Raw genomic sequence first — 23009 nt, 5'->3', positions numbered from 1 at the left:
CCTGAATGCATCTGCAGCTCCTTGGAGAGCTAACTCTCTGCAAAGTAAGAATATAGTCTGGGGCAGGACAAGACTACTAGTCTGGAGAGCATGGGGAAACAGAAATGACAAACAGCAGAAGTGGGGAAGGGAGCCACCAGCCAGGAAGCTGGAGCCTTCCCACTCCCCAGAAGTCCTTCCTCCCTGTGGGTGCCAGGAAGCTGAGGCTGGGGGCAGGGGCTGGGGGGTAGGCAGGCAGAGGCAAGGTCAAGTGCTACCTCCTTGTATCTTTCTAACTCCTGCACAAAGGTGCGCTCGTGGAAGAGTCTCTGCAGCCGGTCCTGGGCGTAGTTGTGGCACAGCTCCTCAAAGGAGGCTCCGCGGGCCGACCCACCCTGTTCAGGGTTCTGGAAGCCCGGAGTGTCCACAATCATCATAGAGCAGAGTGAGTGCTGGCTGGACTTGAGAGCCCTTCACAGGGAGAGCCTGGGTCAGAGCTGGCCCCACTGGTCTGCCCGTGGCGCCCGGGCAGCCCTGTTCTGCCACAAGCCAAATCTCCATCCCGGCCCAGGCGCCCAGGACCCTGGTGGGGAGGCTGTGCCGCTCCTCGCCCGCAAGGACAGTGAGCCCTCTGCTGGTGGAGAACGGCTCTGCCTCAGCAATCACACCAGCTGAGAGGCATCAACTCCACCTTTGTCAAGGCAGGAAGCTGATCAGCTCCTGGGTGCTGCCGGGCACTCACCTGTTCACCAGGGAGACGAGAAGGGTGAAGAGCTCACTGTAGAGGCCAGACGCCATGCCCTCTAAGCACTCCAGCGCACTCAGTTTGGGGCCTGTGGGGCAAGAGCCTCAGCTCTACCTCCTGCCCACCCTGGGGATCCCCACAGGGTATGCTCTCTAGCCACCCAGGGTCAAGTCAGCATGGGGCACTGGGGCTGGGCCTCTTCCTCTGAAAGAAGTATTTATTCACTCCAAGAGTCTCCCCAAACCAGAGAAGAGAGCAATGAGCCCTGGGTGAGGTCTCCCAATCATAGCCACCAGCCAAGGGGCTCAGTGTACCTGTGCCATCTCCCAGGCTGCTCTCCTCAGGGCCCTGGCGGAAGGAGGTGGAGCGCTGCAGGGTGCAACCCTTGTGCTGATGCTTGAAAATGGCTGAGGACAACTCTTCCAGGCTGCAGCCCAACAGGTACGCGGCCTTCTGGGCCCACTCGTGGCGGGCAAACTGCTTGCGTCCAGCTATGGGGTAGAGAAAAGGATCTGGCATCTTGGGTCTTTCTCCTTAGTCCGTTTGATGACTGCTCTGCCCTTTGGCTCCCATGGCCAAGGACTAGGGAGTGAACATCTTGAGTTAAAAATAGTCCTGATGATGCCAGAAGGGCTTTAGGCAAAACAGGGACAGCCAGGAGCTGCCAGCACTTCCGGGGTCCCCTGCAGTTGGAGAGAATGAACAGGTCCTAAAAGAGGGGGGGAATGCCACAGTGCTGCCACCGGAGGGCACCCAGGCAGCTTGGAACAACCCTGTTAGAGGGCTTAGCCTCAGGAGTCCCAACTTGGGGAAAGACAGTCAGAGGAGGTACAAGCCCACCTGGGATGAGCATGAGAACCACTGTGCCCATGGGGGACACATCACAAGAGAATCCTAGTGCCTCCCTCTCCATGAATACATGAGGACCCTCTCCCTTACCTCCAGGCGTCTGCCAGGGGAGACCACGAACACCCACCCATGGCCCAGCAGCAGGGAACGTGGAAAAAGCCTCAGGGGGAAGGGAACAGCCCACGCAGACAGACGTGCCTCAGCCAACATGTGTCTAATCACAGCAATTAGGGAGAGCTAACAAGAAACAAGGTTTTACCTTCAGCAGCTTCTGTAAGGCAAAGGACCAGCATGCAGCATGCAAAGAAAAACAGTGTGTTAGCAAACAGTCATCAACTGAAACTGCCAGGCCCACGGGAAGGGACTGTAGGGGGTGGGGGTTTGTGAGGATGAGCGGGCGAAAGAATGGAGCCACATTCTCACAGACTCAAAAATACACACAAGCACACGCACACAGTCTCAAAGAAGTATGTTTATGGATGTAATCACACTGACATACACACACACACAGACCTATGAAGACACTATACATGCATGCACACACATGTGCGCATGTACACACATCCTCTGGAAAATATTGGAAGCTCTGAGGAGGTAACAGACCCTGCTCAACCAGGTCCATGTGTTGACCACCCAGAGCTGTCTGCCTGCGGTCAGTGCTGGGACAGGGTTAGAGGAAACCTGCTCTTGTCACCTCCTCAGAGTGAAAGAACTTCCTCAAGACACAGCCAACACGCCTACCCGCCTGCCCACCTACACAGTCTGGAGACAACTTCTTTAGCTTGGAGCCTGCTTCCTCTTTGGCAGGGATGCCACCTGCTGGGATTGTAAGGAATCTGACACCTAACCGTCTGTTCCTCCAGGCACCCACCCACCCACCAGTGCCTTTCTCCCTCCTGCTAAGCTGTCTGGGGCCCTTCACGTCCCAGAGGAGGAGGAAGCCAAAGCCCAAGGTGCTGTTCAGAGTCAGCATCCCTCTGAGAAAGGGGAGAAAGGGGTGAAGAGGTGCTCGAAGTGCCCGCCCATCAACGTCATCTCAGGGGAAGGCAGCAGTGCTCTTCCAGCCACACCAAGCTCTAGCCATTCACAAGCCCCCAGTGCAAGTGCTGAAGCTGCAGCCCCTTTGTTACCACGGTGCCTGCTGCCCCCTAGTGGTCTCCACCTTACCATGCAAGAGGAAGAGAGACACCTGCTACCAAACCGTTGGTAAAGAGAAAGCAAGACTGGGGGGTAGGGGGGTACTGGCCTCAGAAAGCCCCAAGAAGCAAGCCCCCCCCACTCCATCTAAGCCCCATGGGGGGGGCATCCCAAGATGCAAAACAAGTCGAAGCAGCTATCCCTGGGATGCTGAGAAGCCTCATGGCCAGCAGACCCCCTCTCCACCCTCAACCAGGAGCTTCTCCCAGGCCAGTCCCCTCCATTATGGCAGAACAAGTCCATTCCCCAGAGAGAGAGCCCCAGCACCAAGATGGGACAAGGTGGCCTCTATACCCCAGGGAGGGGCTGAGGTCAGTTACCCGCTTGCTCCTCAGGGGCCTCTGTCAGGAAGGGAATAAGAAGAAGAGTTATTTCAGGAGGACTGCTCTAAGTTAGAACCCTTTATCCCCTCAGCCTCTGAACCGCCGCCCCCTTGTTCTTCGTAATGCTCTGCATCACTGCCATCCAGGTCCAGTGGTAGAGATGCTCCTCTGCGTGCTTGGAGCCTTCTGCTCTGATGTGGGGGATGGGGAAGAGGCACAAGCAACAGAGGGGTGTCTGATAACAGAGCTGTGCTGGGTGAGGACAGAGTGGCAGGGCCTCCACAAGCTCTCCCAGGAGAATAAGCCAGGCTGTTGGGACCCACGGTGGGTTACCTTTGGTGGCACCTGCAGCCCCTAAGTGGTAGATGGCAGCCAGGATGAGCCAGCAGGCTTTCTGTTCATCTGGGGAGATGCCCAACACCTTCATGGCGGTCTGGAGCTTACTGAACTGCTGAGCTGCCTTCTGCTTCTCCTCAGGCTGTACGGACAGACAGGCATGCTGAGACCACATCTCTGAGGGGCAGTCCCTCTCAGCATACCCCCATGCTGCTGAACCCTCAGAAAGGGCAAGGCTAGGGAGAGCCATCCAGCTGGAACTGCGGTCCTGCTCTGCCCACATGGCACTCCAGGCCACTGGAGGCGTCCTCTGCTCCCAAGGCCCAGGACTGCCAACCCAGGCCCCATAGGCCCCTCACCTTGGCCAGTGGCACAATCCCAAACACATTGTTCTCTGCCAAGTGGTTCAAGTGGAGCTCTGTCCTAGGGGTACAAATGAGGCATCAGCACAGTGCTTGGCCCCCATGCCAAGGGCCCTCTCTCTACCAGGGTGGACACAGATCAGCTTCCAGACTCTGAGTTCTATCTGCCCATCATGCCCTATCAGGCCAGCTGCTGCCACTTTCCCTAATTGGCCTGGACGCCTGGTCAGAGCACTAGCCTCCCTAGGACAGGTCATCAGAGATGCTCTGGTGAGAGTGTCCAGTCAGACCATTGAAAGAGAGCAAGGAATCTGCCTGTGGAGTGAGTCCAGACAGGACAGACATGCTCTCAGTTACAAGAAGAGCTAAGGAGGATAATATCCTGGGGCTGCTCCTCAGCCTCATCATTTAACAAAGACAGGAAGTCAAGATGCCTGGATGGCTCAGTGGTTGAGTGTTTGCCTTTGGCTCAGGGCGTGGTCTTGGAGCACGGGATCAAGTCTTGCATCTGGCTCCCTGCAGGGAGCCTGCTTCTCCCTCTACCTATGTCTCTACCTCTCTTTCCATGTCTCTCATGAATAAATAAACAAAATCTTAAAAAAACAACAACAAAGACAGCAAGACTAAAGGTCTAAAGGGAAGAACCTGGCAGATGAGCCAACATGGGGACTGTGGGGGGTAGCCCAGCTTAGAGGGCACTTCAAAAAGGCCCAGGCATTCAGCTCCAGTGTGGACTCAAACAACAGCTCTGCCCCACACTAGCCGTGTGACTCCAGGCACGCCCCTGACCACCTGCATCTTGGTGTGCTTTCCTCTGCAGCCCTGGTTTCAGGGGGTAGCAGAGGTCCTGGTGAGGCCCTGGGAACATAGAAGGGCCAATTTTGCCTCTCATACATAGCCAGATCTCCATGCCCAGAGCTCGGGAGCTGCTGTGGGGTAGAGCCTATGGCTCATTCAGCAAACCGGTCTGTTACCTCCGAGCCTCACAGGTAGCAAGCACACAATATAAACAACCAGGTGACAAGACCAGGAGCCATCAGTGAGCTGGAGTCCAGAGCAGCGTTCCCATTTCCTCTGTCCCATCTCACCTGAGCGTGCCATCCGCACAGGCCAGCAGGTAGTAGAAGACATTGAACGTGGCCTCACTGGCTGGGCGTCGAGCCACGCGCAGCTTCTCCAGAAGCATTGTCTGTGGCACAGCATGGAGGGTATGGGCAAAGAGGGCGATGCCGAGTCAAGCTTCCCCCATCCCGTACCAGGACGAACCCAGCCCATGGGAAAAGCGGCTACAGCTTGCTCTCAACCAGAGGCCAGATGACCCCAGGGTCAGACCTGGGGCAGATACAGGAGCCAGGGGAAGACAGCCCAGCTCCTGGAGGGGTCCTGCTGCCCTTTGCCTGGGCCTCCAGGCAGAGTCTTCATAGGGAGCCAGGCACCCGGTGGTGAGATGTTTCATTTAGCATGGACGGAGATCAGCGTCAGCTGGACCTTACTGTACTGACAAGCCAGTCTCACCTGGGTGAAACGAGCCTGAGAGAAGCCCCCGGACACAGGGCCAGGGCCCCAGGAGTAGGGTGCAGCCAACCCCAGGGAAGGAGGCAAGGGGGTGGGGTGGAGCAGAATGGTGAAGGCTCGAAGAGGAGCAAACCAGCCCTGCTGGAGCCAGGGTCCATTCTGTTGGGGTAGGATCCCAGGAAAACGAGGCGCAGGAGAGAGCTGAGTGCCAGGGCGTGGAACCAGGCAGCCAGTCTCTAACCACCCTGCATGCCCCTCACCTGGATGGAGGCTGAGGCCACCTGGCCGGCTTGGTCAAAGTCCAGGGAGAGGATCTGGGAGAAGCGGGTGGCGTTGCCGTTCATGATGGTGGGGCTGTTCCCAAAGGCTTCCAGAAGGCTGTACAGAGCCTGCCACTTCTCAACTGCAGGAGACAGCCCAGAGCCATGAGGAAAGCCTCCAGAGGCCCAGCCCAGGCCTACTCCCCCGGCACACAGAGGCTCTGAGTTACTCAGACCCAGGGGTAGAGAGGTTTTGAGGGCACAGAGAAGGCAGGGAGAAATAAAGATGACACCTACAGGGCACTTCCGTTCCCGCCCCTCTCAGTTTTTCCAGGTGTCCTGTCTCACCAGAAAACACCTTGTTCCCACTGGTGCCTGCGATGGTAGCCAGGTACTGCACCAGATGCTGGCAGCTGGTGGTCTTGCCACTGCCGCTGCTGCCCAGGAGGATGACAGACTGGTCCTGGCGGCTCATCAGCATTGCCCTGTATGCGGTCTGGGCCACGGCATAGATGTGGGGTGCCATGTCCTCCCGCCGACACCCCTTGAACATGTGCATCACCTTGGGTGGGAGGGGGATGGAGGGAAGAAGAAGGCTCTTAGCTGGTCTCACTCAGACACCCCTTGCTCCACCTTTCTGGGCCTTTCACTGCAGGTGGGGAGCAAGGGATTTTGAGGCTAAGGCCATGTGTTGGAATGCAGATTCTAGCCCAATCCTGGTTTCTGTTAGAGTTTAGGGGGAGGGCCTTATGTCCCCACCCCCTGAAGCAACTCCTCTTCCCAAGTTCAACTTTGAGAGTGGACCAGAACCCAGTGGGATGCCAAGGGAAAGGGGCAGAGCCAAGGAAGGTGGGGTAGGTAGTACATGGGTGGGTCCCTGAGGCAGCATGGTAGCCTAGGGGTCGCCATACCTTCTCAGAGTACACAGCAGGGGCCCCACGGGGGCTGAGGACGAGCAGGCTGGGGCCAGCGTACGTGTGTAGCAGGCTAGCACCATAGCGCTGGCGCAGTGTGTGAAGGACACTGGACTCGTTGAGGTATACCAGCGAAGCCAGATCTTCTAGACGGTCGCAGGAGGGAGCATTAGCCTGTGTGATAGGACAGGTGGGCAGGCGCTGAAGAAGCAGAACCTGTCTGTATTGCCAATCGACAGGCCTGCCCTGCCCAGCCCACTTCCTGTGCCCTCCACCTGCAAACCTTCTCCACATCATCCTCATCCACATCCAAGATGGCGCCATCATGGTCTAGCTTCACACGCACCTTCCCTTCTGGCAAGCTGAGCTCCTCGGATTTGAGCTGACTGCCTACAGAGCGGGGACAGACAGTCAGACACAGGCCTGGGAAGCCTCTGCTACTGTCTTTGGGCCCTCTGTGGTCTTGTCTCCTCCCCACTATATCACTAGCCTCTCCTCACTCGCCACCCAGGCTTACCAGACCCAGAAGGCACACTCAGCCCTGAAACCTGAGAGGCCCAGGCATCTCTCCCCTGGGCCTCTCCAGACTCACCCAGTGAGAAGCCATCCTTATGGACCAGCCACACCTTCTCTGTCTCATACCAGGCCTCCTCAGCTGCAATCTGTTCTTCTGTCTTCACCTATCAGAGGGAGGGGGGAATAAATAGTCAGACCTTGCTCTAGAAAACAGAGTCAGGACAGCAGGAGAGAGGAGAAATGTGAGGGGAAGTGCTTCCAGGTGAGACACTTGGGAAGGGGGCAGTTGGATAGCAGATACAGAACAGGGGATGTCGGAGGTTCAGAGGAAGAAGGTGGGGAAGCCGGGGGATGGTGGTGGTCCTGAGGAGCCCTGAGAACAAGGACACAGAGTTAGGGACCATGCTAGCCTTGAATGTCAGGAAGGACAGGGACACTCAGAACTCGAGTCCAGAAGAGAGTAGACCACAGGAAAACAAACCTGATTCTACCTTCGGCCACCCTCTTCCCCACCTCCCTATGAAGCCTGTAGGATCAGTGTCCTGAGCCCGCACAGCTCTGCCTGGTCCACTGTCCACTGCTACTGTGACCTCTCATGCCCAGCTTCTTCCCTCAGCCAACTAACAACAGGCCCTCCTCCTCCAAGCTGGGAAAGGGTACTTCCTCAAGACCTGAGAAGTGTCTACTGAGAACTCTGTACTGCAAAGTGACATGTGGGTCCTGAGTCCTAGCCTCAGCCTAGCCTTCCCTCCAGAGGATGCTCCACTGGATGCACAGGCCAGCCTTTCCACTCCTCCTTCATGCCTCCCCAGGACAGGCTAAGGCCATGCAAGAGCATGAAACAGCACAGACAGATATGTAAGGAGGGGGCAGAGTGCTGTGTCAGACACAGGAGAAGACTGCATGCCACATGGATAGACATTGGACTAACTGTGAGCTACAATCAGTCTCTGAGTCCTCCACCCTCAGGAGACCTGAGGCAGAGGCGCAGATGCTGTTTTGTGATCCTGACCTCCTGGGTGAAGGATAGGAAAGGACAAGAAAACATAGTAAGTCTTTTCTTTGTCGCTGAAAGAAAAAGAAATCTGGGTTCTACTCCCAGGTTGGATTCCAGCTTCAGATAACTTCCTCTCCCTTGCAGACTGCCCTTCCCTGTTTGAGAGACAAGCATGGACTATACGTGGCCCCCAGGCTCTGGAAATCATGATCAGTGAAATCACCCTTCAAACAGGAGGACCAGGGATCCCTGGGTGGCTCAGCGGTTTAGCGCCTGCGTTCGGCCCAAGGTGTGATCCTGGAGGCTCAGGACTCGAGTCCCACACTAGGCTCCCAGCATGGAGACTGCTTCTCCTGCCTGTCTCTCTCTCTCTCTCTCTCTCTGTCTCTCATGAATAAATAAATAAAATCTTAAAAACAAAAACAAAAAAAGCCCAGGAAGACCACTATAGGGCTGGCAACATTTTAAATTGTTAAATGACATTTAAAAAAAAAAAAGACGGGGGATCCCTGGGTGGCGCAGCGGTTTGGCGCCTGCCTTTGGCCCAGGGCGCGATCCTGGAGACCCGGGATCGAATCCCACATCGGGCTCCCGGTGCATGGAGCCTGCTTCTCCCTCTGCCTGTGTCTCTGCCTCTCTCTCTCTCTCACTGTGTGCCTATCATAAATAAATAAATAAATAAAAATTAAAAAAAAAAAAAAAAAAAGGCGGGATCCCTGGGTGGCGCAGCGGTTTAGCGCCTGCCTTTGGCCCAGGGCGCGATCCTGGAGACCCGGGATCGAGTCCCACGTCAGGCTCCTGGTGCATGGAGCCTGCTTCTCCTTCTGCCTATGTCTCTGCCTCTCTTGTGTGACTATCATAAATAAATAAAAATTTTAAAAAAAAGTAAAAAAAAAAGACTAATTCTTTATTATTTGAAGAAATCTAACTTCGTAAAAAAAATCACAATGTTTTATTTTTTTTTCCCAAATCACATGATACAGGTGAAAACCTCTGTCTCAAATGGTTATGTTTTATGGGTCAGGTGTTTGGAACCTGACAAACAAGGAGACATCAAAGGGTCATAGAACTAATCCTTCCCATACTGGCCAGCAGGTGGAGCCAGAGAATGTCAAATCTTGAAGTTTGGGCCTGAGGGTGGGGAGGTAGGAGGGGCTCAGCCTTTCAGCTTTCTCTACCCAGAGTGAGCAGAATTGAAACACCTAGAAACCATAACTCTAGCCAGGCCCTTGGGCTCCAGTGGTTAAAAATCATGTGCCATAGGACACTTGGGTGGCTCAGTGGCTGAGCAGCCGCCTTCGGTTCAGTGATCCTGAGGTCCTTGGATGAGTCCCACATAGGGCTCCCTGCAGGGAGCCTGCTTCTCCCTTTGCCTATGTCTCTGCCTCTCAATCTGCATCTGTCATGAATAAATAAATACTAAAACAAAAACAAAAACAAAAACCAACCACACACACCAAAAGAAACATGTGCCACAAGGCCAAACTTGAGTGGTGACACCCAGTCTAGACAGTCCCTAAGGGCCTGACACAGAACTGCCGTATCTCAAACTTCCAGCACTGCCTCCCCCAAAGATCCCCCCAGACACCGGGTGGAGCCAGAAGGGGGAAACGGCCTTACACTCCAGCACGAGGCCCGAGCACAGACGCCAGCCCAGGTATAGGCCAGGCGTGGAGGGTAGTCACCAGAGGAAGCGGAGGGCTCCAGAGGGGGACAGGAGCACCCTACCTGGCTGTGGGCAGGAGAGGTGGCCTCAGGGTCCAGCTGCCAGCAGCAAACAAAGGAGAGAAAGAGAGAGAGAGAGAGAGAGAGAGAGAGAGAGAGAGAGAGAGAGGGAGGTGAAGACAAGCAGACCATTGGCATGTCCCCTTCAGCAAGCACTCTGGGCCAAGTGGGTGGGCACTCTGGCTGCCTGAAGTGCAGGGTGGAGGTTAGCAGGACGTAGTGCCAGGATGGGAAGCCGGCCTGGGCAGGTGGACCGTGCCCAATCGAGGAGAGGCAAGAGTAGGAAGGAGAGGCCCAGCTTGGCAAAGAGACACTTGTCTCTGCTAAGTCATGCACTGTGGCCTGGGCAGGAGTATGCTACTCTGCCCCCGGCCACAGTCTCTGCTGGATGGGATATCCAGTGCACTTTGAATTAGGCTCCTCTTCTGTGTGCTTGCCAGGGCAGGCTACCACAGCACACCCAGGGCCTGGGCCCCTTGGGTGGCTCTGGTCTTAAATCTAGGCACTGGTCAGCCTCAGTCCCCTGCAGCTAGCAGATCCCAGAACAGGGCTGTCCCTGGCCTCCAAATACACATAAAGGCACAGGGCCCAGGACCAACCATCCTTCAGAGCCATCATCCCTGTGCAGAACAAGACCACCAGCAGCTCCAAGGCCAAGACCCTTTCCTCACCCCTTACCCCCACCACACTCCTGTACCACTGACAGACAAGCATGCTGCCCCATGGCAAGTGGAGGTACCACTCTACCAGGTCCAGCTGCCACCTGCCCACAAACTGAGGGGCTGTGGGCAGACCTGTGGCCAGACCTGACCTGTCTGATGATTTGAAGACCTTTCTGAGGAGAAAGTGGAGTTGGCCTTGGACCTTGCCTCTAAGGAATAAGCAAGGAGTTAACAAGCCCCAGCTGGGTCAAGAAAGCCAATACGTCAAAAAAGGGGAGAGTTAACTCCTTGCCTCACCACCCATCAGGACCTGGCACCAAGACCCGTCCTCCAGGGCAAGAGAAAGGGGCTAGATCCTCAGCCAAGAGGGGTCCCCTCCCACAGGCAGAGGGCTCTGGGTCCCCTAGAAGAACAGCCCTCACTGCTCAAGCCCTCGGCAGAGCCCTCAGGCCACCACGGAGCCATCCTTCCATAGTCAGGTGCTGCTCCCACTGCCCCCCTGACACCCACAATCTGGCCAATAGCCTCGGGAAAGAGGAGCACCAGAGCCTGGGGAACCATACACGAGAGGTGGCATTACAGAAGCTGTGAAGATCCTCTCGAGCCGCTGCTGGGCCTCCTCTGCAGGGGTCAGCCGGACCTCAGGAATGGCTCCTGCCTAGAGGTTAAACCACTATTAGTCCTGGTCTTGGGCAGGAGGGGTGAGGTAGGGCACAGCATGCCAAGCTTCTAGCCTAGGAAGCTGCTGGGACCTCATGGACAAGTGGAGTAGGCTCAGGGAGGCAAGCCAGGCATGAACTTTAGTTTTTAAACTATGATGAGAAAAAAAGAACAAGTGCCTGGAAAGTCTGGGGTTCTTCCTTCTCATAGTCCTAACCACTTCGGCACCAGGGTGGCCCTATTCCCCCCACGCCCCCTGGCCCCTGCCCCAGGCCCAGGTGACAGGTGGGTGAACCTCAGGTTAGGGCACATCTCAGCCCCCCATTCCATCCTACTGAGAGGGACAGGCAGCCAGAGGGAGGGCAGCTAGGTCTGGGAACAGGCACATGACACTCTTTGGCTACTTAGAGGGTTCTACTCAGGGGCTGACAGTTCCCCTCACAGCCTGCCCATCAGGCCAAAATGCCCCTGCCAACTCCTGTGTGCCAGGAGGTGATTTCCCTGATTCAGAGAGCAGGCCAGCAGGGCCAGGAAGGCTGCAGCCATTATTTTCTCTAAGTTCTGTAAAACTCAAGAAGAATGGAGTAGGTAATAAGGCAGGTTCTGGGACCCTAGGAATCCCAGGAGGTAGCAGGCAGGGAGGGCCTGTAGGCTGTGCCCTACCCTCACCCCTTCCACCCTGCCCTTCCAGCCAGAAGAGCATGCAACAGCCTGGGAGAAGCAGTGGTGAAATTTGACTCCTCCCCTCCCATACTTTACGAGGTCTCAGAAGGCTCCACAAAATGGGGAAGTTTGAAGAGCACTGACCCTGACCAAAGGATCAGCCATATAGGCACCACCTTCCAACGTTCTCCCCTCTACCTCTCAGCCTCCTGTCCCACCTAGACGGTACTTTGTGAACAGATGGGGCCCCAGATCCAAAGGGGGCCCACTATGCCCATTTGCCAGCCAGGCATAGGGCTCCTCAAATCCTGCTGCCAGAGGGAACTGCTGGCCAGGCTTGAAGAAGATAGTGATGGCAATGATGGCATTAAAACCACTGTTATTAGCATCACTATCCATGCTACCATTCGTGGAGCACCCACTATGTCAGGGACTGGGCTCAGAATGTTCGTTATCTGTACCATTCCTCATCTTCACAGCAACCCTTCAAAGCTCGGATTATCCCTCATTTGTAATTCCAAAATCCAAAAGTTCCCCAAAACAAAAGATGTTTTTCTTAAGTATTTTATTGGCAAAACTTGTTTGTAGACTATCCCCTTGCTCCACCTATAGTGTGAGTGGTCATAGATTTTGCTGTGAAAGTATTTATGTTTGGTTACAGGTTGCTGCTCATTATGTATGACATTCTAAAATACAAAAATTAATTACTACCTTCCCAAACACTTCTGGTCCCAAGGGCTTCAGAGAAAGGATTGGAGACCTGTCCCATCCCCACTTGGCAGATGAAGGCTCAGTGATGGGACCTTGCTGAGATCCCACACAGGGTGAGCAGCTGGGGAGGTAAACAAAGGTCACTGGACCCCAGAAATTCTTTTTCTATCCTAGCACTGATCTGCTAAGACTCTGAACCTCTACTTGGGATCTGGAGTCTCCAACCAACACCATGCAGCCTGGGAACAGGCCCCATTCCCACGCAAGAGTGTCGAGTAACAGCAGCATGCTGGTTAGCGGTGCCCATCCCAGAGCAGAGGCCACCATGGGCTCTGGCACTCAGTTGAGGAAAGTCATGCAGCCCTGCCATTGGCACTTGGCCGGGCCCAGCTTCTCGGACATGCGGCCGTGTTGACGGAGCAGGGGGAAGCTGGCTGCGAGGGTGCCTGGCCCTCAGACAAGGGTGGTCAGGGGCGGGGGTGGGGGTTAGTGACACACTCGGGTACCTCCTGCTGCACGTCAGAGGCTGGTGACTTGGGCTGCTGTAATCCAGTGAGGGTTGACTTCAGGCCAGCAGAACCTGGGGCTGCCAGCTCTTCCGGTGGGGCCGGGGAACACTGCTTCTCTGGGGTTTCAGGCTTGGCTGGGGAGCCTGGCTTCCCTGAGGGGCCTGGCTCCTGGCTGGAGGGCTTCTCTCCCTTCCCAGGAGACTGCCTGCCACGGGCCTTGTGGTCCTTGCTCCTGCCCCGAGACATCAGGCTCCGCAGTCCCACAGAGAGCTCATCTTTGGCTGCCTCCTTCTTTGATTCAGGCTTAGGTGGGGCAGGGGGAGGCGGAGGAGGTGGTGGCTTGGGTCCAGGCACTGCCTTTTCTCCCCTCTTGCCTCTAGCTGGGTGCTCAGGGGATCTGACCCCTCTGCTTGAAGGCTCCTTGGCACTCCCAGGCTCCTCGCCAGGCAGCACCTTGCTCACCACCTTCCTAACTGCATTTGCCACTCTCTTCCGGGACAGGCCTTGGGCCTCCTCACTTGGGCTTTCTGCTGAGGCAGCCCCTGGGCCATTCATGGCGAGTGTGGGTGCAGGGCTCTTGGCTCTCTGGGAGGTCTCTGAGGGTACAGGGCTGGTGGGAGGCTGAGGACTCCTAGATGGGCCACTGCTGTCCTTTGAGCTGCCCTCTGGCTGCAGTCACACAAACACAGGTAGACATTAGCATCAGCCCTTGCATCCCTGCCCCACCCTGTGCAGAGGAAGTGAGAGGTGTGACCTCACACCTAGCCCTGGAACAGATCTCCTATATTCATCCATAGCTCAAAGAGGAAGAGGTCCATCTTCCAGATAGGATGATTGCAACTAAAAGTTTGGCTTCTCTCTCCCACACAGTACAAGCAGGTACTGCTGTCACCCTCTCTCTATCCCCAGCCTTAACCACAGAGCTGTGAGGTACCAGCACAGAGTGCCTGGAGGCCCATGAGGTGGCCCAGACTTACTGGTCTATGTCAGGGCAGCAACCATGCCCTATCCAGGTGAGCCTATTCCCTCGGAGCCCAAATACAGCAGCTATGGAGCATGGAGAGGCCAAGCAACCAATTCCTGCCATTGATCCTAGGCCTAATTCTGGTGTGTCCTGCCTTTGTGGCCCTGGTCTATCATTGTGCTTTCGGGGCAGCCAGACCCAAAACCTATCCATCCCAGTAAAAATAGTGGTCAGGGAACAACTTTCTGGCCCCAAGATGTGCCAACGTTTGTCTCTCCTGCTCCTCTGGTTTGTGGCCACTCTCTCCCTATCACCTGCACTCCTAGGGGCTACAGAGACCCGGTGCTGGCCTAGGAAGCTTCAACCTCAACCTGCTTTCTGTCAGCCTCTTTGCAGTTTTCCTTCGGCAAACCTCTCAAGTGTATGTGTACAGAGTAATAGAATGGAAAGGAGGCAGCTGGGGCCCACAGAGGGTTAAGCACTAAGGTGACCACAGATCCACTCTGCCCTAGAGCTGGGGCCCTGGCTCAGCCAGCCTCCCAGCCTCTGGGTGCCTAGCTGGAGGATGCTGGCACACTTTGCCTGACATACCCACCCTTCCCCCAACACTAGTGGGAACTGTCTGTGGTCCCAAGGGACAGTCACTTGGGAAAGCCAGGCTGGCTAATAGCAGGGCAGAATTTCCTGCAAAGCCAGCCACATTGCCCAGATAAGCAAGGTCAACCTCGGGACTCCTTGCTGGTCAGGCAATGCCCTGCCACTAATAGACCATGCTTGAGTTCCTGATCCCCAAAACAACAGCATTAGTTCCAGGGTACACCTGGGCACCAGGACCTGGAAGTCTGGCTTCCATCTCTGCTTGGACGCAGGAAAACACTCAGAGTGGACAGACTTCTCGCTGCCACACGGAGAGATTGCCCCACATCCTGAGCAGAGCTGAGGCAAGTCACCTCAGCTGTTGGGGTGGGGAGAGGAGGACCTAAAGGTGCCTCTTCCTCTACCTCTTGGACCAAGAGTGCTCCATGGCATGCCAGGGCACTGTGGAGCTGGCTAGTGCCTCCTCCCCATCCCCCTTCGGGCTTTCCTCCCATCCCCCCTGGCTGAAGATGGTGGCGATGAGGACAGTAACCATTGACACTCACACAATGTTTACTGTGTGCCAGGAAGTCTTCCAAGCACTTCACCTGTGATTTTTCACAAACTATCTGGATACTCTGAGGACCCTCCCTCCACAGATATCTCAAACACACATCTTTGAAATCACAAGCTAGCCTTGCGGGATTAACTACAGATCAGGTGGGAGCCACAATGTCTGGATGATCAAACCTCCATCTAAGGAAGTAGGGGAGTGGGGACAGGCACCATCTGGGATAGCGAAGCACGGATCTGCTTCAAGACCCAGCTCTGTCCCAGGGCCCCTGGCACTCCCACCCCCTGCACTAATAGCAGTCCTCTACTAAACTACACATCTTCAGACCTGCTATTCTGGAACTGTCTCCCCTATCTTGCCTCAAAAGAGTCCAGCCTTACTCAGTGTCCCTATCTCAAGGCAGAATGACCTGGGGGAGAGGCTGGGGTCATCGGGCAGCTGGAGCCTGCCTCTGGGTCACCCACACCAAGCAGCTGACAGGGTCTTGGGAAGACAGAACAGCTGCAGTGAAATCCATCCCTGTGTTGGTCTTGTGCCACCCAGAGGGGAATGAGGAGTCCCAACAGCTGAGCTCTCTTTTGGTGCTCCCCAACCTAAGCGTTTGCCCACCTAGGCCTCTCTAGCACCCAAGAGTTCAGGAAGCAAGAACTAAAGGTAAGAACTAAAGAGAGGGGTTGGAGGAGGTCTCCAAAGCACCTTGGTTTTCCCATCTCCTCCATGCACCCCAAGTTGGCATCATACATGCTGCACTTTCTACCTCATTAATGGCATTCCCTCTGGCCACCCCAGACAGGAAGGGGCACCCCACCATGCCTGCTGCTCCATGGAACTGCCTTATGAACTAGACTAGGGCTGGCAGGCACACCCACCCAGGCACACGCACATGTGCACACATACACACGCACACAGGGCTCAGAGAAGCACTTACAGCCCCTTCCTCCTTGCCAGGAGGGCCAGGCTTCAGCAGAGTTTTGTCTTCCTCTTTAACCTGAGGGAGTAGACAAGGAAGTCAAACTGCAGGTCAGGGCAGAAACTCTGCATCAAAGGCACAGGAGGAAAACATCCAATGGGCCCTTCCCTCCCCAGAAGGCAGAGTTCCTGTGTGTTCAGGAATACCAGCGGTGAAGGACATGGGCAACTTATCCTGTGCCAGAGTCAAAACCATCCAGTGAATGAGTAGTCTCCACAGAGCGGGGAAACCAAGTACCCTTGCCGCCAGTCCCCATCACGTGTCCCACTGGGGCTGTTTAAGAGTATGCCATCATGGCCTTGGTTACAGGGTGGACAGAAAGATCCAGATAACTCAACTCCTGCTGAACTCCACGAGTCATTCCCAGCTCAGAGAAGAAGCATCTGAACAAGAGCCGCCTGACCCAATGAGTGTGGAGGAAGGCTTGACCATGCTGTGGGGACCCTGCCTGCTACGCCAACGGAGGCTGAACAGGCGACCTCTAGCAGGCTGGCTCCAACTTACTTCTAGGCCCCTGTGACATCCCCCAGCCCAGAGCCTGAATGCTTTCTCAGCCAGACAGCTGAGCAACGTCTGGAGGCAGGAAACAGGGCAGAGGTAGGAGAGGCCAGATGTTTTGCCAACCTCAGACCCACCAAACGGCTAACCATGCAGCTGAGGGAGGAAACCCTAAGGTTATAGGGGCACAGTGTAGAGGAAGGAAAGATGCCTGAGCTCTGGCTGCTCTGGCCAGGGGGTTGCACTCAGCCTATGAGCTAGCTGGCCTATGAGAGGGGAGTTGCAGAGTCGGGAAAACAGCAGCCACCAGACTGTATCTGGAAAAAGAACAGACCATGTGGATGATGCTCTGAAGGTTCCTTCAGTTCTGAGACTGGCTCAGAACAGACCCAAAGGGGCCACGCCTGAATCCAAATGAGTCCTCTGCCCACCCCTCACTGGCATCTCTCCCTCCAAAAGCTCAGACAGTCTTAGTGGATTTTTCTCCTCTTTGCCCTGTCACTTAGGACTATGGGAAAAAGGCAGGTCTGTGAGCACCCCTACTCAGCTTCAGCATGCCCTTTTCCCCCCCAGACACAGTGGAGTAGTTGCACAGGAAGGTTTTCTTGATTCCTAATGGAAAAGATCCTTAGAAATTCGTCCAGGATCATGTTAATTATCCACCTCAGGGTGGGGGTGGGGACTCTCTATTTGTACCCAGAGTCCTTGGCTACTTTTGATCTCTAATTAGCAGCACCTAGGGCACTGACCAGCATGATGGCCGCTGAAGTTTTAAAGTTGCATCTTGTCTAGAGAGCTATTTTCAATGGGCCTAAGCTTCAAAGTTAGTTCACACTGTTACAGACAGAGGGAAATGGCAATTATTCATCAGAGTGGGCTCTACTACTTTAGAAACTGGGATTGGAGCGATTAAAAGGAAAGGAGGGGCTGGTAGAGAGGGAACGAGGACAAGTGGCAGAGTCTGGGTCTGTGCCTACTGCCCCCCACCAATGTCCAATAGTTGCACCCTCCCCACACGCCCAAGGATCACACCATGCATTAGCACCTGAGCACACAGGTCAGGGGAACATCAAGTGTTCACAAACCACACAGACTTGCTCATTACTGCACGCAGTGCTGTTAGCTCAGGCTCAGGGATGGCCCAGATTCCAAGTCCACTCCGTGTCCTTCACCAGCTCCAATTCTGTGCTCCCTCCAGGGATGCGAGCTTGGGACCCCAAGTGTCCTGCCCAAGTGGTGAAGCACTGGGGATAACACTGACTGCCCCCCAAAATGCCTGGGACACTAGGCCCAGCTCTGAGCTCAGCTCTGGATTTAGCCTGAGGCTGACTCACTGCCACTCCTGCCCCCCCCTCCCCCCCCCAGCCAAAGGCTCTGTCTGTCATAGGTCATTGCCCAGCTGGGGACTATGCACAGCACAAAGGCACGCCCAGGTCTGCAGTCTGAATCACCCTCTGGAACCCAGGCAGCCAGCTAGCTGGCCTGGCTCCTGACTCTTGGCTCTTCTCCTTCTACCCACCACCGTCCCCAGACACGGGGAGACCCAGTTCCAGAGACCTCAGAGCCAAAGCCATTCCCAGCGGCAACTGCCACAGCAGCCCAGGTTCCCAGGGGTGAGTCAGAGCAGCAGGGGGAAGGGAAGGGTGTGGAGGAGTTAACTTGGAGGGGCACCAGGGGGACAAAAGGCAGCTCAGCTTACCAGAGGTGGAGCTCAGAGGAGGAGCATGACTCAGCGCAGAAGCCCATCGAGGAAGAAGAGTGAGTTCACCAGCCCCCCTGGTCATCCTCCCTGGCCCCCAGATCCACACACATGCGCCGTCTTTAGCTCCCAGAACCCCCTGGCCCACAAGCCAGACTCCTGCCTGCACAGACCATGCCAAGCACATCAGAAAAGCACAAGGATTTTGAGACCCAACTTTCCTTTTGCTCCCAGAAGGCGAACCTTGATGAAAAGGCCATGGCGCCGAAGGTAGCCTGCACTCTGGGTCAGAGAAGACACGGGGGTGGGCAGGGTCGCTCAGGGAATCGGAGTCTTCCTAAAGGTCACGACCTGCTGGGACAAACACTGTGGGCGACAGGTGACAGGAGGGAGGAACTGGGGAGGGAGGCAGATAGCAAAGCTCAAAAGGTCAGAGAAGGAGTAAGGAATAAAACATAGGAGGAAAGAGATGGCCAGGTGGGTTATAGAACATAGAACGTCCTGCCCTTGGAAGCTGTGCGTCCTTGAATAAGCCACCTCACTTTTCTGGGCCTCCCTGTAGAATTAGGGGATGGATTAGTCTAGAAAATGGCTAAAGTCCTTCCCAGGTCTGCACTCTAGGGGTTTGGGTAGGAAGAGGCACTCTAGCCCTCAACTGGGTGAACCAAAGTTATGGGCCTGTGAAGGCATTAACAAAGCTTCTCCAGGACTGTGGTGACATTGCCTTCTGCTTGCCACATGCCACTACTGGCCAGGGGCAGGAGGGTGGGAAAATAGTAAAGCCACTCCAGCTACGGGGGAGAAATTAGAACGGGTCCTCTTGAGAAGCAACAGGCCGAATCTGCCTCAACCCAGGGAAAGGCTTTGTGCAAAGAATCTGTTAATTCAGTGGAGTTTCAAAACTGGCCCATCCTTCTTACTGCTTATCATGAATGACCAGTGAAAAATTAGAAATTGGGCAGCCCAGGTGGCTCAGTGGTTTAGCACTGCCTTCAGTCCAGGGCGTGATCCTGGAGACCCCAGATCGAGTCCCATGTCAGGCTCCCTGCATGGGGCCTGCTTCTCCCTCTGCCTGTGTCTCTGCCTCTCTCCCTCTCTCTCTCTCTCTCTCTGTGTGTGTGTTTCTCATGAATAAATAAATAAAATCTTTTAAAAAAAAGAAAAATTAGAAAATTATTTTGTCTATTTTATTATTTGGGTCATATGCCAGATATAAATAATTTCAGTCATTTGGTCTTGGATCTCCTGCTCAAGTTCCCTGGGAGCAGGGAGAGGTCCATTCATCTGAGGCCGTGAGGACACTTGGCCATTTGCACTTGGGCCTGTTCCTCTGCACCAGCTCCTCCTTAGGAATATCACTCTGAACACAAATGTGGGGTTCTCTCCAGAGGACATTATCTCTGTGGCTTTTGTGAGGAATTGCCTGGCTATTTCTGTTCTTGTCCTTATCACTGGCTTTTAAAGATTTTAAAGATTTGCTTAGGATGCAAAATAACCTAGCTTTAGCCGATGCAGAACAGGTAAGGAACTCAGCCCCAAAGATGGTAGTGACATCTTCACCACAGCCATTGCCAGAGCTGGGAATGACTTGCTTTGTGGAGCAAGGATACCAAGGCCTGTCTTCGCTGACCTGCTCTCTCTAGGGATTTCAGCCATTTCTGACAACATCATTAATTACTGTATATGGAACACCGGTAAAAGTATTTAACACTTTTTTATTTATTTATTTTTAAAGATTTTTATTTATTTACTCATGAGAGATACACAGAGAGAGGCAGAGACATAAGCAGAGGGAGAAACAGGTTCCCTGTGGGGAGCCTGATGTGGGACTCAAACCCAGGACCCTGGAGTCACAACCTGAGCCAAAAGCAGATGCTCAACCACTGAGCCACTAAAGCGTCCCTAACACATTTTTTTTTAAAGATTTTATTTATTTATTCATAGACACACAGAGAGAGGCAGAGACACAGGCAGAGGAAGAGAAGCAGGCTCCATGCAGGGAGCCCGATGCGGGACTCGATCCTAGGTCTCCAGAATCACACCTCAGGCTGCAGGCAGCGCCAAACCGCTGCGCCACCAGGGCTGCCCCCTAACACATATTTTTTAAATCTGTCTTACAACAGCCTCAGGACACAGGAATTACTTTTATTCTCATCTTACTGATGAAGAAAAAGACTTGGAATGAGATTAGGTCACAAAGCTATTAAGTGGTGGACCTGGATTTGAACCCAGGTTGCTCTGACTGCAAAGCTCCCTTACAGGCCCATCTTTTTTGCTAGTCACGTGTGGTCAGAGGGGCTAGGTCATCCTTAGTAGCCAACTCTGGCTAACATACTGTGTCACTGTCAATGTTTAGGAGGTCTGGAGAGGTCTGGATCAAGATGAAGCATGGATTGACAGTGAGGTATTTGTTCACTAGTGTTTACTAGTGACCCCACCACAATCCTGTCCCTCTGAAGCTCCAACTACTCTCTGACCAGCCTCCCTGGCACTTTTGGCCTCGTCTCCCTTTTTTTTTTTTAAGATTTATTTATTTATTTTAGAGAGTGAGAGAGAGAGAGCATAAGGGGGAGGGGCAGAGGGAGAGAGACTCCATGCTGAGCCCTGGCATGGGGCTCAAACTCATGACCTGAGATCAGGACCTGAGCCAAAACCAAGAGTCAGGACGCTTAATCGACTGTGCCATCCAGGTACCTCTCTGCCCTCCTCTTTGTGGGGGAAGGGAAGAGAAACCAATGTTCATTGAACCCTTACTATGAGCCAGTCACAGAGGCAGGCACTTTACACTGCTTCCTTATTTCATCCTCACAAAACCCACTTTCTAGAGGGTATGGATCTCACTGAGGGCCCCAGAGCTACTAAGTGGCAGTACTAGGATTCACGAGCAAGCAGGATGTGAGCCGTTTGTGCATCCACAGCATTCTCTGGACTGTGGTTTCCTCATGCACAGGATGCTATGTCACCCATCATACTGTGGGCCTTAATAAATAAACATTTACCGCATGACAGCACTGAAATGGGGGTTCTTTGGCAAACTCTTATTCCCATCTGGTCTCTTCCCTCAACTGTAAACTACAGAAAATAACACTTGCCAATCCTGATTCCCAGGGATGAGGGGGAAAAAAAGGAGGTAATACTCGCTCTAAACTTAGCAACGATAAATAGATGGAACACTCAATGCTGTAGAGTGGAAAAGGAGGGTGGGACACTCTGAGATTGCTGAGTAGCTCTTAGGGAAGCAACAGTAGCCATAAAATGCATCATCTTCTGGCCCTAGCCCTTCCATCTTCAGAAACCTATGAGCAATGGGCTGATTTAAAGAAAGGAAGAGAAAAAAAAAAAAAAAAAGCCCACAAACCCATGCAGAGACTTTTAATGATGCACTCTATGCCCCAAACTGGAAACAACCCAAATGCCTAGCATTAGGGAAGTAGCTCAGCAGTTTAGTGCCGCCTTCGGCCCAGGGCAGGATCCTGGAGACCTGGGATCGAGTCCCATGTTGGGCTCCCTGCATGGAGCCTGCTTCTCCCTCTGCCTATGTCTCTACCTCTCTGTCTCTCTGTTTCTCATGAATAAATAAATAAAATCTTTAAAGAAAAAAAAAAGGGAAGTAGGTAAACTATGATACTTCGGTACATACAATGTACCATTATGTTGCCATTTAAACTAACAAATATGCAGGCAAAACTCCACCTAAAATAATACCCATCAAAGAAACCAAAACCTAAATGGTATGCAAACAGTGATCATCATAATCTTGTAAATTGTGTAAACTAGACACAATAGTGACATTTGGTATTTATTTTGTTATGTATTTGTTACTTACTGTTTATTTCTATTGTAAAGATAGCTAAATAGTCAATAAAAAAGAAAAAGCAGAGGAGATAATAGCTGCAAGCATTTGTTCTCAACAAGGAGAAATCCAAGAAATGTGCTGAGGGACCTTTTGATGCCCAGCCTGGGAAGGCTTCCAACACTCAGGGGACAGACCAGGCTGGGTTTTACCCACTGCATGGACCAGCAAGGACCAGCCACCCTTAACTTACCATCTTCTGTGCCCCTGCAAGAAGGAATGGGGGGCACGAATGCCCCCAGGGCAAGCTTTCTACTCACTAGGCTCCCCAAAGGCACGGAATACGCAAACTGGGAAAAATGCCTCAAGGCTCAGGAATCCAAGCAGATATCCACACACAGGGAGCCCCAAGGGCAGGGGGAAAAAAGAGATCTTGCTGTCTGAATTAGGGAACTCACACCTGTTCCCTCTGCCAACACTCATGCACATTCAGAGGAGAAAGAGGCATGGCATCGTCCTCTCTCTCCTTTCCTGTTCTAAGGAGCAGAGAGTAGCTCCCAGGAGACCCTTTCCCTGCCAGCCCCCCCCCCCCCCCAGCACCTACTTGTCTAAGGAGGAGGGTGGGAAGAAGGAACTAGCAGTAATAACAGCTAACCCTTACTGAGCATGTCCTAATTGCCAGGCACCGTGCTGAATCCTCTGCACGCATGAGCTCATTTAATCCCCACAACATTTCTCTGAAGGAGATATTAGCATGATTCCCACTTTACAAATGAGCAAAAGGAAGCTCAGAAATGACCTGGCCGAGCCCTCAGCACAGCAAATCGCAAATTAGAACTCACACCCAGGTCTGTCCTCCAGCAAGAACCTTCCAGGCTCACTTTAAGGGATGGAAGCAAGCCCTGCCTCCACCTCCCCTGGTTCACCTCCACAGTTGAACTTGTATGATGTCATCCACCAGAATAACAGCTTGGGCAGAAACGCAGGGGTTTCCAGAGATGACCTGCCCTTC

At 53.8% G+C, this 23009-nt stretch overlaps 1 protein-coding gene across 21 annotated transcripts in view; it reads right to left on the bottom strand.

The window, feature by feature from the left end:
- The window catches only part of MYO18A (myosin XVIIIA), a 98382-nt gene that overhangs the window by 39825 nt on the left and 35548 nt on the right, over positions 1–23009 (bottom strand). For 4 of the 21 annotated variants that reach the window (XM_077851955.1, XM_077851960.1, XM_077851961.1 and 1 more), the window contains 12 exons: positions 7073–7160; positions 6764–6870; positions 6478–6654; positions 5915–6128; positions 5567–5709; positions 4880–4980; positions 3789–3852; positions 3427–3571; positions 3091–3111; positions 1039–1215; positions 722–812; positions 258–450 (listed from right to left, as the gene is read on the bottom strand). In XM_077851955.1, coding sequence (XP_077708081.1) covers positions 258–450; positions 722–812; positions 1039–1215; positions 3091–3111; positions 3427–3571; positions 3789–3852; positions 4880–4980; positions 5567–5709; positions 5915–6128; positions 6478–6654; positions 6764–6870; positions 7073–7160 — 1521 coding nt within the window. Of the gene's footprint in view, positions 1–257; positions 451–721; positions 813–1038; positions 1216–3090; positions 3112–3426; positions 3572–3788; positions 3853–4879; positions 4981–5566; positions 5710–5914; positions 6129–6477; positions 6655–6763; positions 6871–7072; positions 7161–9613; positions 9758–10960; positions 11039–12920; positions 13593–15965; positions 16026–23009 lie in introns of all 21 variants that reach the window. The other 17 variants (XM_077851954.1, XM_077851958.1, XM_077851941.1 and 14 more) reach the window with 16 other exon arrangements.

This window comes from Canis aureus, chromosome 16 (assembly GCF_053574225.1).
Source record: "Canis aureus isolate CA01 chromosome 16, VMU_Caureus_v.1.0, whole genome shotgun sequence".
In the NCBI taxonomy this organism is placed as follows: Eukaryota; Metazoa; Chordata; class Mammalia; order Carnivora; family Canidae; genus Canis; species Canis aureus.
This window is presented reverse-complemented; position numbering and strand designations above follow the sequence as displayed.